The sequence below is a fragment of the Plodia interpunctella genome, chromosome 5 (assembly GCF_027563975.2).
Source record: "Plodia interpunctella isolate USDA-ARS_2022_Savannah chromosome 5, ilPloInte3.2, whole genome shotgun sequence".
NCBI lineage: Eukaryota > Metazoa > Arthropoda > Insecta > Lepidoptera > Pyralidae > Plodia > Plodia interpunctella.
This window is the reverse complement of record NC_071298.1, coordinates 1484341-1501591: the sequence shown is the minus strand read 5'-3', so window position 1 is coordinate 1501591 and position 17251 is coordinate 1484341. Positions and strand designations below refer to the sequence as shown.

At 32.8% G+C, this 17251-nt stretch overlaps 1 protein-coding gene across 1 annotated transcript in view; it reads right to left on the bottom strand.

The window, feature by feature from the left end:
* Window positions 1-2036: 2036 nt before the first annotated feature.
* Window positions 2037-17251, bottom strand: part of LOC128670171 (neuroligin-4, Y-linked-like) — a 62051-nt gene continuing 46836 nt past the window's right edge. The window contains exons 4-11 of the mRNA XM_053745623.2: window positions 16386-16538; window positions 14313-14513; window positions 12777-13275; window positions 11958-12048; window positions 9362-9535; window positions 7950-8101; window positions 5032-5150; window positions 2037-3609 (exon numbers count right to left, since the gene is read on the bottom strand). Coding sequence (XP_053601598.1) covers window positions 2588-3609; window positions 5032-5150; window positions 7950-8101; window positions 9362-9535; window positions 11958-12048; window positions 12777-13275; window positions 14313-14513; window positions 16386-16538 — 2411 coding nt within the window. The 3' untranslated portion in view covers window positions 2037-2587. The remainder of the gene's footprint in view (window positions 3610-5031; window positions 5151-7949; window positions 8102-9361; window positions 9536-11957; window positions 12049-12776; window positions 13276-14312; window positions 14514-16385; window positions 16539-17251) is intronic.

The window sequence follows — 17251 nt, the reverse complement described above, 5'->3', positions numbered from 1 at the left end:
GAAATCAACAATTGTGAACCGTTGTAAAGAATTAACGTCCACGGTTTACCTAGGTAGTTGCAGAAGGTGGCCAGTCCCACCGGGAGGTGGTGATTATTTTAATAAAATTACCGGTTACAGATATTATTTCACCCATTTAAAGACAATTGAGTGAAGTTTTGAGCATTTCGATCACCGTCATCGCCCTCCTTCAAATTTCAACAAAGACTTTTTAGTACCCTAATTTATAAATTATAATCTGAATTGGGGGTAGTGTAAAACTTAATCAATATTTGATTTTTAAAATTTTAGAATGGTAATTTATTTTGAAGGAGGGTGGTCAAAATGATCGAAAATTCACAAAATCATTAAAATATTTAATGAATAGTATTGCATACTGTTCTGTAAATTGACTCTCTAATTTTATTTGGGACGTATAAAATAAAACGATTATATTTTTCACGAATTTTATTCTGTCTTATTTTTTTAAATCTTGATACTTGTCATAAGATTTGGTAGTAACGTTTAGATAACTTGTTATCTTATAAATTTCAACATATTATCATAATTATGAGGTTTACATAAAAATACTAAAGGCCCAAATTCCCAAGAAGTTGTATTGAAATAACGAAATTTACTAGTAACATGTCACTGTTTTGTCAGTTCATGACAATTAACATTTTTTTTACATGTTACTAGCAAAAAAATACGATTTGACTAGATTGTATATTTTGTATATTTTGCATTATGACATGTGTTGCTTAAAATATAAACATATAGTATATTTTTCTGATAAATGTTCATGTATTTTAACTTAAAAAAATATATTTAATTTTTACTTTTTTTTACTAAAGTTGTAGAGAAAACCATTGTTATTATTTTTAAGAATAAAATCATTGTTAAATAAATTCACTTCGTGAGAATTAGGCCAGAAAGTTAAAATTATTTTTTATTAGTTAACATAATTATAACATTGAATAAATATTAACACAGAAAATATAGGTACAATGTTCACAATATTTTTTTTTATAAATTAACTGTACCCAATAATATATAATTTCATTTAATTCAGTCGAGTACAATATTAAAGTAAAGTAACAACAATGGTTTAAATGCGTTTAAATAAAATTGAGTTTTTTTTTTCATATGCACATAAGAATAATAATATTATGCTCGACTATTTTAAAAACAAAGTTGCAAATATTCAATAAAATTAAGACAAACCGACTAAACAAAGTTTTATCACAAAAATATCTATCATACGATAAAATGATATGACACAAATCACACACAATCAACGCCACAACAATCAATCACAACATTTAAATATCGAACAATAGTTTTATAAAGTATCGGCCTTTGCCTAGATTGGAATAAATTTATGTATTCTGAACAGAAACCAGGCAGGACATATTATGAAAGTAAAAACAATGTTGTTGAAATATGATACGTCTAAAATTAACTACTGTCTCAAATCTGTGCCATATCATTTTATATATGCTTACTATGTAGTATACAGTCTTTAAGATTCTAATGTATTTACAGTAATAGCCATTTGTAATGACGTTATCCTATCATAAAATAATATTGTTTACCAGTGACCCGTCGAAAACCATTCACAGAATTACGATTAAAATAAATTAAATAGCAAAAATTAAAATATATATATATATATATATATATATATATATATATATATATATATATATATATATATATATATATATATATATATATATATATATATATATATATATGTATATATATATATATATGTATATATGTATATATATATATATATATATATGTATATATATATATATATGTATATATATATATGTATATATATATATATATATATATATATATATACATATATATATATATATATATATATACATATATACATATATATATATATATACATATATATATATATATATATATATATATATATATATATATATATATATATATATATATATATATATATATATATATATATATATATATATATATATGTATATATATATATGTATATATATATATATATATATGTATATATATATATGTATATATATATATATACGAATGACGTTGATCAAGTAAGTATATTATATAATAGAGATAGACCTATATATAAGGAAAGGAAATTAAATTATTGTGTTACGGACTATAAGATGGCCCTAGCGAACAAGAATATTTTTTATGAACTTGGTTAATTTAATTTTATTAAAAAAAAAAGAAATTACATTTTTACATCAGGCGTACAATATATACAATTAAATTAAAAAGTTACAAAACCTGGCCAAAACTACACTCATCGTTAAAAGTTCAACTAAAAGTTCTAAATATTTTTTGAATTTTGTTAACTACATTATACATTTTACATAATCCAATAGATCAGTATATCTTACCATAAGAATACTGGATACGCGCTATAATACATCTAATAATTTTAAAATGTTACCTGTATTAAATACTTTAACATAATCATTATGTACATTTGTTCACATTTCGATATTTACAACCATGTTTTGTCTAGTAGTTACACTTGTGTCCACATCACAGTAACACTTTACACATAATTGTAAATATCTTCCATTTCTCATACGTTCATTTCGGACATTGCCGCCTGTGGCACTCTTGATTTTTGGGTGAAATTCTGAGAGGGCGGCGGTGAAGAGGGGGGAGGAAGCACTGATCCGTTCCCAGGACCTTGGGACTGCACAGTCTGCGCCTGGACATCAGGCAAGTTACTGGCACTACTCATAAATGTAGCATTTTTCGGAAGCGTCATACAATTCGACGTGTTGCAAATTTGATTCTGCTGCTGATAACTAAACCCCACTTTTCTTGGCAACGTCGTACATTGACCTCTGTTCGATGGGGGACTTGGTTTTTGGGACAGATTCGACATTTGAATCCCTGTATGGCACACGTTCGGGCAGTTCGCGTTAGTAAAATGTGGGACTCTATTCGTCATAGCTATTATGGCATTCTTATCTTGATGATCTATGTCAACAATCGTACTCGAACTTTGCGAGTGACCCACGAAGTAATGTGGATGTTTCGAAGATACGCTATCGAAAGTCGAATTGTGATTCCTCTTTTGCTGTTGCTGTAACGCTTTCACTTGCAATCTAGTTTTATCTCTTTGATAATAAACGCCAGCAAAGATCAAAACATTCAGAATCAGTAGAGAGCATCCGATAGCAATAGTGACGCTCAACGCGGTTGAATACGCTGTATATCCCGCTACTTCTAAGTTGGAGACGTCTTGTTGCGTATTATTAGGAGTCTGGATTTGCGTTACAGCCGAGCCTGGTCTAGCAGACATAACGCTTATACAGGTGGTGACGTAAGTGTCCATAGTCGTAGACGGTGTGTCAAGAGTGACGTTGTAAATAGGTTTGCGGTAAAGCTCCAAGGTGGGGTCGTAATAGTTTGCTCTAGTCAGTGGGTCGGGGCGCACTAACCCGTCGTATAGTTCAGGGTCGTTGTGGTTGCGAAAAAGGTTGTGTTTCGCAACCACGTCCTTCATTCCGGCCCTATGGATTTCGGGGATCAACCGCAACCACACGGACAGCTGATGGGCCCTATAATGGTTTTTCATCCTCGGCTTCATGCCTGCAACACAATTTTTGAGTGAAAAAGGGTCAAGGAATTTGCGGACGGAATCGTTTCGGTCTCTGACCGGGAAGGTCGGTGTAATTAACTTTAAAATTGGTATTACACGAGCGAACGCTAGATGAAATTTACATTTATGTCGCTTTTATTAAATATCGGAGACACGTCTCACGTTTCATTTTCGTCATAAACATTAATTTTATAAAGGGAATATTTTTTCCTGTAATGAATTTATTCGTCGTTTACTGTCCAATTTACGTAGAAATTCGACAAAAATAACGTTAATACGAGTAGAGGAAGTTTTATCTATTTTAGCAGAACCTTTATCCCGATTTCGCGATTCCTATGTAGGTTATGATCGTACACTTAGCGATCTGGGTCACACTTGATATGTCCATATTTCTCCTATAACGGATATTAATGTGTGTTCCCAAACATACTAAGCAAAACCGTAGGTTGAAATTTTCATTTCTTATATTTTGTGTGTAGGCTGATATTTTTTTACTTATTTATTTATACTTGATATTTTTATATCATTCTTGGTAAAATACATATAAAACTACAAATTCGTTGCTACAAAAATACTGTTAGTTTTGCTACTTAAAATAAAAACTATTTTTGTGTGTCATTTTGAGCGCTTTAATATTTAATATATTTTATCGGAATAACGTCCAATTAACTACTAATGGAATGGAATTTTTTTCGATTTTGGTATATCTCATATTACTGAGCCACGTCTAATAAAATATTAATAATTGGCTCGTTAATGAAATATGTCCTAATAATGAAACATGATATATTTTATCATTAATACGATTAGTTATTTTTCCACGAAAAATTCAGTGATTGTTAAATAAATAAATATATTAGGACAAATCACACAGATTGAGCTAGTAAGTTCGGGACTTGTGTTATGGGATACTAATTCAACGATACTATATTTTATAACAAATACATATATAGATAAACATCCAAGGCCCGGGCCAATCAGAAAAAGATCATTTTCCGTCATGACCCGACCGGGGATCGAACCCGGGACCTCTCGGTTCAGAGGCAAGCACTTTACCACTGCGCCACCGAGGTCGTCAAAAACACATGTAATCGATTGATATGTATATACTACCAAGCAGGCAATAGGCATGCGGCCCAGATGGTAAGTGGTCACCGCAGCCAATCAATGCTTGCAACACCAGGAGAGTCACAAGCGCATTAGCTACTTTGTGGCCTAAGATCTTTTGTAGCAGTAGTACATCACGACCAAGGGCGTAGCGGACAAACAAATTTTAAAATTCAAGAGCGACGCGGAACGAGAGCTTATCGGACACATTTGTGTCTATTATTCCATCACTATTCCATCAAATTTCAATACCTGTTAGTATATCAACTCCATTATTACCCACATCAAGTTCATCATAAACTTACCTATTTCCAGATATTTCTGATGTAATGTATCGTATTCGTCCCAAACGATGCTTTTGTATCGATTCCTTTCTCTTGATATTGGTAGTACGCCCTCCTGCCGCTGGGCTTCGTTGGGGTTCCTAAAAAAATACCCAAACGTTATAAAAACAAGGTTCAAATTGCAATGACAGCTCTTTCTCGATTAGGGCCTGTAATGAACGGAAATGGATGGGTACAATAAATTGAGATCCGTTAAAGGACTCTCAAGTATGCTTCTATCAAAGTCTGAGTATGAATCGCTTGTCATTTGTTATTTTCATTCAAAGTAAATATCGATGTGAAGATAAACTTTCGCTTTTGTTTGATTTAAATAAATATTTGGAACGATTTAAGGTTTGATACGTTTACAAATGGAACGGTTTTATAATCTATATTTTAATTATATACTTTTTATAATTTACGAAGCATATTTGCAAAAATATGTTAATAATATAACATATTTTTGCAAATAAATGATCTTCATCTTTGTCAATGATATTTATGATAGCTTTGAAAATAAACTAAGGGTGAATTAACTTTGCCATTGACTTTAACCTACACACCGTTGACGTTTCGACAAAATGGCGTTCTTTACATTTTACTGCGCAGGTTAAATTTGACGTTGAGTACAACCTTTGTAATTATTGGCTTGAATTAACGGTGTTTAATAATTATTCCTTTGTACAGAATATACAGAAAAATACAGAATGTACCAGCTACTTCTATTTCCGTCAAATATAAATAAATATATTAGGACAAATCACACAGATTAAATATCAATCAAGGGAAAGAACAACACATGGGGAATTATTTTCATACACGATTGGCTAAACTGGCAGTTTTTGTAAATAATAATTATATCTAACTATGATACATATTTTTAGTTGCACTGTCTACGCAAACACAAACAATTTATTTAAATGACATATAGAGCATAATTGGTGCATGAAAATCTCAAACAAAAATGATTTCCTAATTTGCTGAAAAATCTGTAATTGTACTTTTTTCGACGAAAAAATATTACTATTAAAAAAAGGGTATTTTATATTAAAATGTTCTAGGATTTAGGTTTTAAGCGCTTTTTGAAGTTAAAGCGATTTCTGTATATGTTCAAGATTTATACAAAAGTAAAGACGACTGACTATAAATTCAAAGGCGCTCCTTCGGAAGCAACTTCATTTCCTTTTCGGTGATCTATAGTTGTATGACAACGGATTTCAACATTTCCTTACGACTTGGCGACGTTTTTACAAAATTCCTTGGAAAATAGGTTTCTTGTAAAATATCTAGATATAATGATAAAATATTTTTTTTGCCTCATAAGACACAAGATAGAAAGATAAAAAACATTTATTTAACAGCGTATTCCCGGTTTCTTCTCAGTCGTTAAGCGTCGGAGCCCAGTGTCCGCTTTCCTACTTTTTCGTCTCCAATTAGCACGGTCGTCGACATCCCTAGGGGTACCGCAGGAGGGGTTTGAAATTGAATCCAGAGTGATGTTCCATAGAATATGTGGGATCTGGGGACCACTCCTCTTATAGTCTGATCATTGGCCATTTTTATAATAATATCCCGCCCAAAAATGGAATGTGACAAAATGTACAAAAGGTATTTTTTATTTTATTCCCATTTTTTCACTTTTATCTTCACCCTAGTTTCCATTGAATCAATATCGTATCCTTACATATCATAAAACAAAGTTCTCTGCTGCGTCTACCTGTCTGTCAGTCTGTTAGCGATAAACTCAAAATCTACTACACGGATTTTCAAACGGTTTTCACCAATAGATAGTGTCGTTCCTGGGGAAGGTTTAGGTGTACAATTTATTTAGTTTTTTGCCGAGCGAAGTCGGGACGGGCCGCATAATATAATAAAATTGCCGACACTCACTTCATGTCGTCTATGTTCATAGCTTTGTAGACTTATTAAAGTATTTTTCATAAATGTTAATAAACCATTTCTCATTCTGTAAACGTTGCACGCTCTATCGGATTACAGATTACTTCACAATATTTACGATTAAAATATATTTTATTCAATTATCTGTAATCCTTTTGTGTGTCTTGTGTATAAAATAGAAAATAAAGTACTTATGCTCGGCTGGACCAAAACTATAACATGTAAGTAAAAATATAAAGGCTAAATTTCGTAATTAAACCTACAGCACCTTACACGCAGATCCATAAAAAAAATATATATTGCAGCAAAACACGATGTTTCCCTTTGCGACAAAAGCAAAATTAACATTTACGAATATATATATATATCATGATTATTTTCGAAATGAAAATTGTGTTGGCGATATTAAAGGCGTTGTTTTGGAAATTAATGTCGAAAACACCATTATTATTTACAAAGGGGATATATATTTATTTCTTTACCAAACTTTATTGTTTCAAGTAAAAGTATTCATACGACAAATTCAGATGAAGAATTAGGAGAAATGAAAATTATTAAACAATTGTTAAACAGAGAGAGAGAGAGAGAGAGAGTCCAACATGTGAGCTTGAACTCTTTTCTTAAAAGAAAATATGATATAATAATCTATTGATATTGTAAAGGTCTTGTTGTATACGGAGATTAAATTTATGGCAGGAACACACATATAAAAACATATTTTATAAGTATGTGTGCAGAAAACAGAATAGAATCAAAAATGCTCCATCGACAAGATCCTCGTTAAATTTATTGATGACTAGACATTGCCCGGGGCTTCACTCCTGTTGGAATTTTTAGATAAAATATAGCCTATAGCAATCTTGGATAATGTACCTTTCTAATGGTGATAGAATTTTTTTAATTGGTTCGGTAGTTTCGGAGATTACCCGCCTCAAACGTACAAATGCTTACCTCTTTATAATTATAGTATAGATAATGATTGGCTTTTTAGACACACTTACCCTGTCCTTATAAAGTTAGCCATGTATAAAATAAATGCTTCAGACAGTGCCACTTCAGATTTGGTATAGTTTTTCGGGAAATGTCCAAGGCCTTCAACCAATGGCGCTCCGAACAGATAAGGCAACTCTTCGCCATGAACCGATCCCATGCGCTGAAAAAACAATTGAATTTTATTCACAGTTCTTGAAGTTTTTTAGAAAAAACTCGTGTATCCGGCCTGTGACACTCGGGTTTTTTGCACTATGCGTACAGGTTCTTGCACTTTTCAAATTAAATTCGGCTAAATCTGCGGACATGACCGGCGGATAAGACCTAAATTTGTTAATGACTGAATTTGCAGAAAAGGTGGTGAAGTTTGTTGCGCCGCTACTTCTTCATCTGCGCTTTGGAAGTCGGCAGTAGACTTAGTTTAAGTAATTTTTTAACGTCAACAAGCGATGTAAATTTGAATAATTAATTTTAAATTTTTAGGTGTGCGTGGAATCGCTTCGAGTGGGACGCGGAAAATGTCCTTATTGTACGTAATACTCTTTATACTGCTATTGAGGCAAACCTGCTAGATTTTTTCTCAAATCAGATCCATATTCAAATAGAATTCGAAGAAATTCACTTATAAGGAGAGCAATATCGTACGTATATTGAATAAATAACACGCGTGACGCCAATGGTAGAAAATATGCTCATTATGATTAGAATAATTGGAAATCAAAGAATTATGTATCATTAATATACGCTACGAATAATAATATTTGCTACGAAATGAACATGTAGTTGTAAGAGATTTATCTCATAGCTTGACTGTGATAACCTGAAGTGCAAGGACATCGCAAAAAAAAAAATATTTTTGGTAGATTTAATTCAGATTTTATGATCTGCTACGTGAATCCTCTTTGGGAATGATGCTGTTGCCTATCAATTGTCAAATTTGTATGACATATGTGTCATGGAGCAAGGACTCCACAAAATCATATATTTACTGGAAATTTCATTTACCGAAGCACTCATGTCAAAGCTTTTAACACGAGTGTTTTAAACAACAGTACAAGTACTCACTAATGATAATGAACTATCCATAATGTTGTTAAATTATACTCCAAAATTAATGTTGATTTACATCGAAATGATTTCAAATTTATACTACATTAATTGCAGTAAAGTCTAATATTTTAGATTATATTTTTTTAATTGTAACCATAAGTTATTAGCTGCGCCCTGAGCCTTCGCTCCCGTGGGAATTTCGGGATAAAAGTACCCTATATATTATTTCAGGTTATATTCTACTCGTGTACCAAATTTTGTAACAATCCGTCCAGTAGATTTTACGTGAAAGAGTAACAAACTTACATACATACATCTTCACAACATTTCATGATTCGGTTATTTAATCGTCCAATAAAATCTTTAAAATTACCTGTGGATAGTCTCCATCCTTAGTCTGATAGTCGAACACATAGAAGAATGTATTAGGTCCAGAGTCCGGAGAACTTTTGGCCACACTTAGAAAATCCCCAGTCTGGACTAATGGTGCAACGTACTGTGCATCCGATATAGCCAGCACCGCTGCGTCTCTTGTATTAATTGGGTGCTGAAACAAAAATATCTTTTTAGTTTTAATGAGAAAATGTAGGCAAACGCACCGTGGGCGCTCAACGAGATACAAGTTTAGAAAATAATGTTTTGAGTCTAAGTTTAATAAATATGGTAAGAAGTACCAGACTACATTCCCTTACTAAAAGACGGATGTAGGTGTAAGAACTGCCGTATCGAATTCAAAAATCAAAATCAAATAATTGATTCAGAAATTACAGGGCCTTTACAGGCACTTTTTCACGTCATATTAAATATAATTCATCAAAGCTGCATTTCGGAACGACTTCTGAGGAGAAATACAGAGAGAAACTCATTCAAACAGTATTTGGTCCATATCCCTAATGGGACGAGGCGGGACACGTTTGTCGTAAGCGGCCAAAAAGTCGACGAAAATGGCTACTTTAAGGATACCCGACGGCCGTAGAAGATGAGGTTGACTAAGAAGGAGATAGCGGAATGATATCGATACATTCCTATGTAAATAGTTAGAAAGAGACGATTGGAAGAAAAAGGGGGGAGCAGCCATTAGAATGCTAAAAATTCGTAATAATTATAAAATGCACTTTATCACGCCTTCTTATTATATTTATTTGGTCTAATGATTGTAACGTAACAGTTGTAGTGAAGTGAAGTTAAACGTGAATTGAAGTGAAGTGAAGTGCGTCAAGTGAAATTTAAACGTAGGTATGTAAAACGACGAAGCGGAAACTATCTGAGCTGCGCTGAGGCCGCCAAACGAGTACAAATTTTATAGGATGATAGATCCATGTCAGAATGAACAATATTGTAGATAAACGACTTTATATAGTTCTTTTTCTATTATTTATACGGTGATTTTAATTGAAATAAGTGAAAACATCGATTGCAAACACTGGTGTCAGATTTTATTCAAGTCGCCTAAAGGCACCTGACATGACTCTTACGACTATTTACCGCCATCTGAACCACCGTGAACAAAACTCTCCACCAGTGTGCAGATTTGCTCACTATGTTTTTCTTCACCGGAAGCACGTGGTGGTTTATGAAAACTACTATATATGAGTCAGATTGGTATACAATTTCATATGGCACGAGTAGGAGACGAAACTGAGACCTTTCGATCCATAGGCGGGCGTCTTAAGCATTACACCACCACCGCTTCAATAAGTGAAATAAAATTTTCACTTGATGTGTTCATGCTTAAAATTATACTTTCATACATTACCAATGGAACCGAACTGTAAAAGTTCAACGTGCACTCGCTGTTTGAGAACTGAACGAGAAGAAATAACAAACAACAAAAAAATTGCATCGCCCTCAATATAATTTCAAATTGCGCTTCTCGAGACTTTTATTTGGCAGACCTTACAAAATTTTAGGTGCCAACTGACACCAGATGGGGCTACTCCCATCTAAATTGGATTCGTAGGAATTGCTACGATATCTATTTGAATATATTCGGGGAAGTAAGTGAGAGCTTTACAATCGCTACAAGTTCCCAATGATATTTCTCAATTTCACATAGATTTGACTATGAATGGCGTTTATAATTAATTCTAGTTTATGTCTGGTTTGTTCAGAAGTGAATTTCTCTTACGAAGTACTTTAGAACTTAAATGATGTATGTATTATATCTTGATAAGTTTATTCTTCTTCTCTTCATAGTCGTATTCCTCATAGCTGAGGGTCGTGGTCATTACGTAGAATGAAACACACATAAAAACTTTCTTGGCATTAGTCATTACTAATGGCAAACCACTCCATTGAATGGTTTGCCATTGCCTTCTCCATTTCACACACAAGTTAATCAACCAGTGTGCAGGTTTCCTTACGATGTTTTCCTTCACCGGAAGCAAGTGGTGGTTGGTGAAAACTGGTATATAAACTCGTGTGGCACAAGTAGGATTCAAACCTGGGACCTTTCGATCCACAAGCGTCTTAACCATTACACCACCGCTTCGACCCATAAGTTTATAAACAAAGTATTTTACATGCCGTATTCATGCATAGGTACTATTATCAATGCAAAATCGAGCGAGTGTTTGTCTGTGATGATCTAACGGCTAAAACGCTGGGCTGATTTTATATCAGATAGATATAGCACTTATGACCCAGGATCAAACAGATATGCGCGAGCGGTGCTACTTTCAATATCTTGCTCTCAATATTATTACATTATATATATATATATATATATATATATATATATATATATATATATATATATATATATATATATATATATATATATATATATATATATATATATATATATATATATATATATATATATATATATATATATATATATATATATATATATATATAGGTACATGTAGTCGCTTGAGCCGCTGGTGTGTAGAGAGAAACGGGATAAATGATGAATTCTCCGTAAAACTCAGGCTCAGCTAAAAAAAATAAAAAATAGTGGTACTTACTTGAACAGTTCTCTCCCAATCTGTATACTCGTTGACTATTGTAAAGAATATTTCACTCAAATGATATGTATATGCGTTTCTAACATAGGTTCTGAAACAAACAGATAAATTTCAGAAAATAGTGGCTGATAATGTATCTGATAACGTAACATATCAAAACAGATAGCGTTAAAGTTTGTGTTTCACAAGTAATTAGTTAGGGCTAACCGGCCAATCAAATCAGGCAGATTTGTTGAATCATGCGATAATTTATTTGAAAGTGGTGAACAAGTCTCTAAAAATGTTTAATTCTATACTCAAATGAATTAGACGAGCGTAAATACTAAATATTCAACGTGAAAAACACGAGAATTTTATTTAAAAATCTTATTTTAGTGTGAGCTGCTCATTAATTCTTTACACAAGTATGCAAATTTAAATATCACTAAAGTATACAAAAGTCAGGCTATAAATTTCGTGTTGCTTATATCGTAGAAATTTAAAATGTGTTGAGTGAAAATATAATAAAGAACTATAATGTGTATGAACTGTAAATAAAATAAAAAATTGCTTAATCTTGCAAATCTTATGTAAATAATGAATGGTCGTTCTACGTGTATAACGAAACCGAAGATTTTAGTATGGTAGATCCATTGTTCTATTCACTGTCATTTAAAATATCTTAAAAACCTCTCTAGACAAGTAATCCTACCAATTCAAAAGCTTTGATACTTGACCCGCCAGATATCACGAGCACGTTCAATACACTGTCTTTCATTACCACCCATTCCTATGTACTCAACGGCCGACACCAATTTGCTGAATAAACATTGACCTTACCTTATTATTCTATCCCTTCGTTCACCCTCAAAACCATTCTGTATGTCCTGGGCGGAGAATTTCCAAAGGGCTTCACTAGTAACCACTCCAAACAGTAGGTCGTATTTGTTTTGACCCCCTCGAATCCCAAATATCCTGTCTCCACTTCTCTTATCAGCTTTGAAATTATTGACCCCAGATACACTAGTGAAGCCTTGAAGATCGTTAGGAATAAAGAAAGTTAGTAATTCTTTCGCGTAGTCAGTTTTCACTACAACGCCATCTACAGAAGGCCCAAATGCAGTTAGGTAACTGGGGGTACTTATTTCTGCTGACATGAGTTCTTCTAATGGTACTTCTCGTAAGCAATCAACAATGAGTTCATGATCTTTGACAATGTCCTCTGGTAAAGTACAGTTCGCTTGCTTGGCAAGTTGGACGGAAAAACTGACAGGATCTTCGACTAGCGCCCAGGAACTCAACGCTGATCCCGACAAGAGGATTGCTCGATGAAAGAGGCCTAAAACAATTATGTTGTTCATCTTTCAATAACAGACACAAGTGTAACAAGGAATATATTTTTTGACATCGACACGCAATGAAAAAGAAGTGTAAAATAAAACATTATATTTTTGTTTGTGATTTGCATTATATAAATCATAACATTTGATGATCGTAGTTCTTGTTTTTGTTGTATAACCAGAAAATAACGTAAAAGCTTTTGGAAAGTATTTTGGATAAAACGTAGTGATAAATGTGTTCTAAAAATATCCCACATTTGCAAATCATACGAGTTCGATCTTTGCAAACTTTAATTTATTTAATGTGAATTAAATTACATCAAAATTGTAAGAACTCTTACAACCTTTCAACTAATCGAATTATCTAAATTGATGCCCGAATTTACTAGTGCTCTGCTATGCTTTCTTTCTTTTTGAGTATGTTAATTGTGCTAAGAAGTGAAGTTTCGAACACTTCTTCTTCATAGTCGTATTTCCTCACGGCAGTCGTGGTCATTACGTGGAATAAAACACACGCAACAACTTTCTTGGCACGATTATTTTTTTGTTAGCATAGCATAGCACTGGTCGAGTTGGGGTCTTATGATTGCACTACACCAAACTATTTAACTTGATGAGTGTGGATGCGCAGATCTGTACAAGAATGTTTAAATAATTGATGTCTCTTTATACGAGTGGTTGTAGCTAGGACCAGTTATAGCTTTGAGAATTCTTCATTATCAGAAATGTAAAATAATGTTTAATAAAATTTTCTCATCTACAATTAGAATTCTGAAAACTTAAATGAATTCGTTATGAATGTTGAATGGAAATTGAATACCTTCAACTGATTTAATTTGCTGCTACAGATTGAATATTTTTTAAAAAAGGTATATTAATAGATTTCAGTTGTATCGTAATTGAATTTATTCGTGATAGATAAAAGTATTAGAAAAGTTATGTATTTAAATGAACGTGGGCAGAGCCGGAGGCGAAACCTAGTTATAATACAACAGAATTTGACCAATTCACCTCCAAAATTGAAAGATACACTCACCAGGCATAACAGTGGGCGAGATCATAAGGAAGTTGATACACGCCGCACCTGAGCCATGTCCTAACATGGTGACGTTTCCCCCGTCTCCTCCAAACAGTGCAATGTTCTGTTGCACCCAATGCAGGGCTGCTATCTGATCCATCAGCCCGTAGTTTGCTACCCGAGCTTTTAGGTGAGGTATTGGGTTTGCGTTCAGAAATCCTGCAACAATACGACTATGAAAAATATCAGTCACTTGCGTGTCACAATCGACGAGAAATTCGACTATCTATTTCTCATATACTGTATTTTTCTCTCGTTAGTTTTAATCAAATTATAATAGGATTCTTAGAGATTCCTTTTTCGGTGAAAGAACATACATTATTTTGATTCACAAATAATATACATTTATCGTTTTAATTGTAGATATTATAATAGTCAGTGCAATTAATTTTCTCTCTTTCTGATCTGAGTGTTTTTTCTCAGCCATTTAGCGTCGGAATCCAGAGAACGCTTTCTTGCTTTTTTGTCTGCATTTTGGTATTCAAATTTCAAATTAAAATCATTTATTTGTCAGAATACAGAATTACAATCAGGTGGTCTTGATATAAATAGAACACGCATTCTGCCTTATAGGCGTACAAATATTGAGATGTCAATTAACAAAATTATCAATAATTCCAAAAAATTAATAATATAATAATAATAATAATATCTCAATTGAAATAAAATCAAATTAAAATGTAAATAATATCCTTAGAATGTCAGACCATTGGTACGTGTATCATCTTTGAAAACATCTTAATCTTTATTGTTACGTCATATACCTACACATGTTTAAGCTGTCATTTTTTTCCATAAGTCTAATTTGGGATTTCTAGTTGAAACTCTAACGATATCCAAACATACGTCTGTTATAAAATGTTATTCATGTAACTAATAAAATACACTGTAAAGAGATTGAACGGTGAAATGTGTTTTACTTCTTAGTCAAATATTAATACAATATTAAACTCAGCGTCGCCATACTCATAAATTTTAATAATAATATGCATTAGACGAAGATCAGTTTTGTGTTTTCTTTCAATTAGTCTCACGTCTCATTAATCTAATCTTCCAAATAGATTTCCCGTTTCATTTAATAAACATTTTCTCTCGTAATAATTAACACGGATCTCCATACATTGTCCTAAAAGAGCAAACAGAAAATTTGATAGAACGTTCCATTGCAAAATGTGCTCAATGTTGTAAATTTTAAGGTTGAAATTTAAGTTGGTACATAATCTGAATTGGAAAACTCGGCAAGAAATGTTTAATTAAGCAAAGTGAGGCGTGACGCCATAGCCAGCCCCGGCATAATTAGATTTAAGGAAAATAAAACTATAGGTCCGATTTTGCTTCGAGAAAATTCTGTCTCTAGATAGTGTTTTTGCTGAGTGCGTGTAATGAAAAAAATATTTTAATTAGTTGTTAGTTCATATAAATTTTCTGTTATGAAATTATACAAAAAGAATACTGACTTGCTTCTTGAAACAATTTAGTTCAACGTCAATTTAACGTCTACCTTACGAAACGTTGCAAATGCGCCGGTCAAACGATTGTTTAACCAATGGGGTTCAATTCTGCGCGATCGACAGGTAACAACGACATTAAAATAAATAGAAAATAGAATATTGACAAATAGTCTGTCACGAGGATTGAGTACTCTTGGAACATTACATTGTTAACTAAATTTGCTCAGAATGCCATTCAAAAGTTGACCAGATTATTCATAAATATAACCAAAGTTCAACATGAAGAATAATAAATAAATATATAAGGACAAGTCACACAGATTGGACTAGCCCCAAAGTAAGATCGAGACTTGTGTTATGGGATACTAACTCAATACTATACTTTATAACAAATAGATAATATGATCAAAGACACGGGCCAATCAGAAAAAGATCAGTTTCCATCATGACCCGACCGGGGATCGAAACCGGGCCCTCTCGTTTCAGCGGCAAGCACTTTACCACTGCGCCACCGTGGTCATCAAGAAAGCGACAAGGTACAAGAAAATAATAAACATGATCAGACACCAGAAATACTTACCCAAGATACCCAACCTGTAGTTGATAGTGATGGCGACTACACCAGCATAGCTTGCTAGTACAGAGCCATCGTAAACGTTGCCAGAGTTCCACTCAAAAGATTCACCATGGATGAAGATGACGACTGGGTATTTGGCCTGCAATGTTGGCCCCACTGCAACAAAGAGTTTTTGAAATTTTTTGAAGTTTCAAAGTTGGTATGACAAACAACTTTGGTTACATAAGTTAAAGATTTGAAACTATATAAGTTTCGTTTCTACACGAATCTTATTTGATTTTTTTGAATTTTATGTATAAAAAATTATGATATGCAGAAAATGTTGGTACCTTTTCTTAATATTCTACATTGTTTTGGTAGTAACAATACAAACCGTTAAACAAAAGAATGACGATTAACTTTGTTCTGATATCAGTACGCAAAAATATTACACCTTAATGGCGTACTCTAGAAAACAATAATTTGTTAACAAGTTCGCTCTATAATAAAAGACAAAACTTAATCGACAACGAATAAACAATACAGTCTCAACGATTCCGCTGCATCGACTTTTATTCTTCAAGGATTTATACACGTTACAAATTCAAAAGTTTCAACTGAAAATCTAAAATAATATGAGCATATTCAATGAGAGAAACATAATTCATTTTCGTTGGCGCGAATCCAAAGTGCCGATTTTATCTAGCGTGCGCGGCGCTGTCATGCGAAACATAGATAAAAAATAAAACAATGTTTACTGAACGATTCTGAATATATATATGGCTTTATATGTTACGTTAAATGCGGCTGTAAAATTCTGTAGATAATGCTCGTTACAGGTACAGGCAATTAAATACTCAACATCGCCGGAAATTAAGGATTTAAAAAAT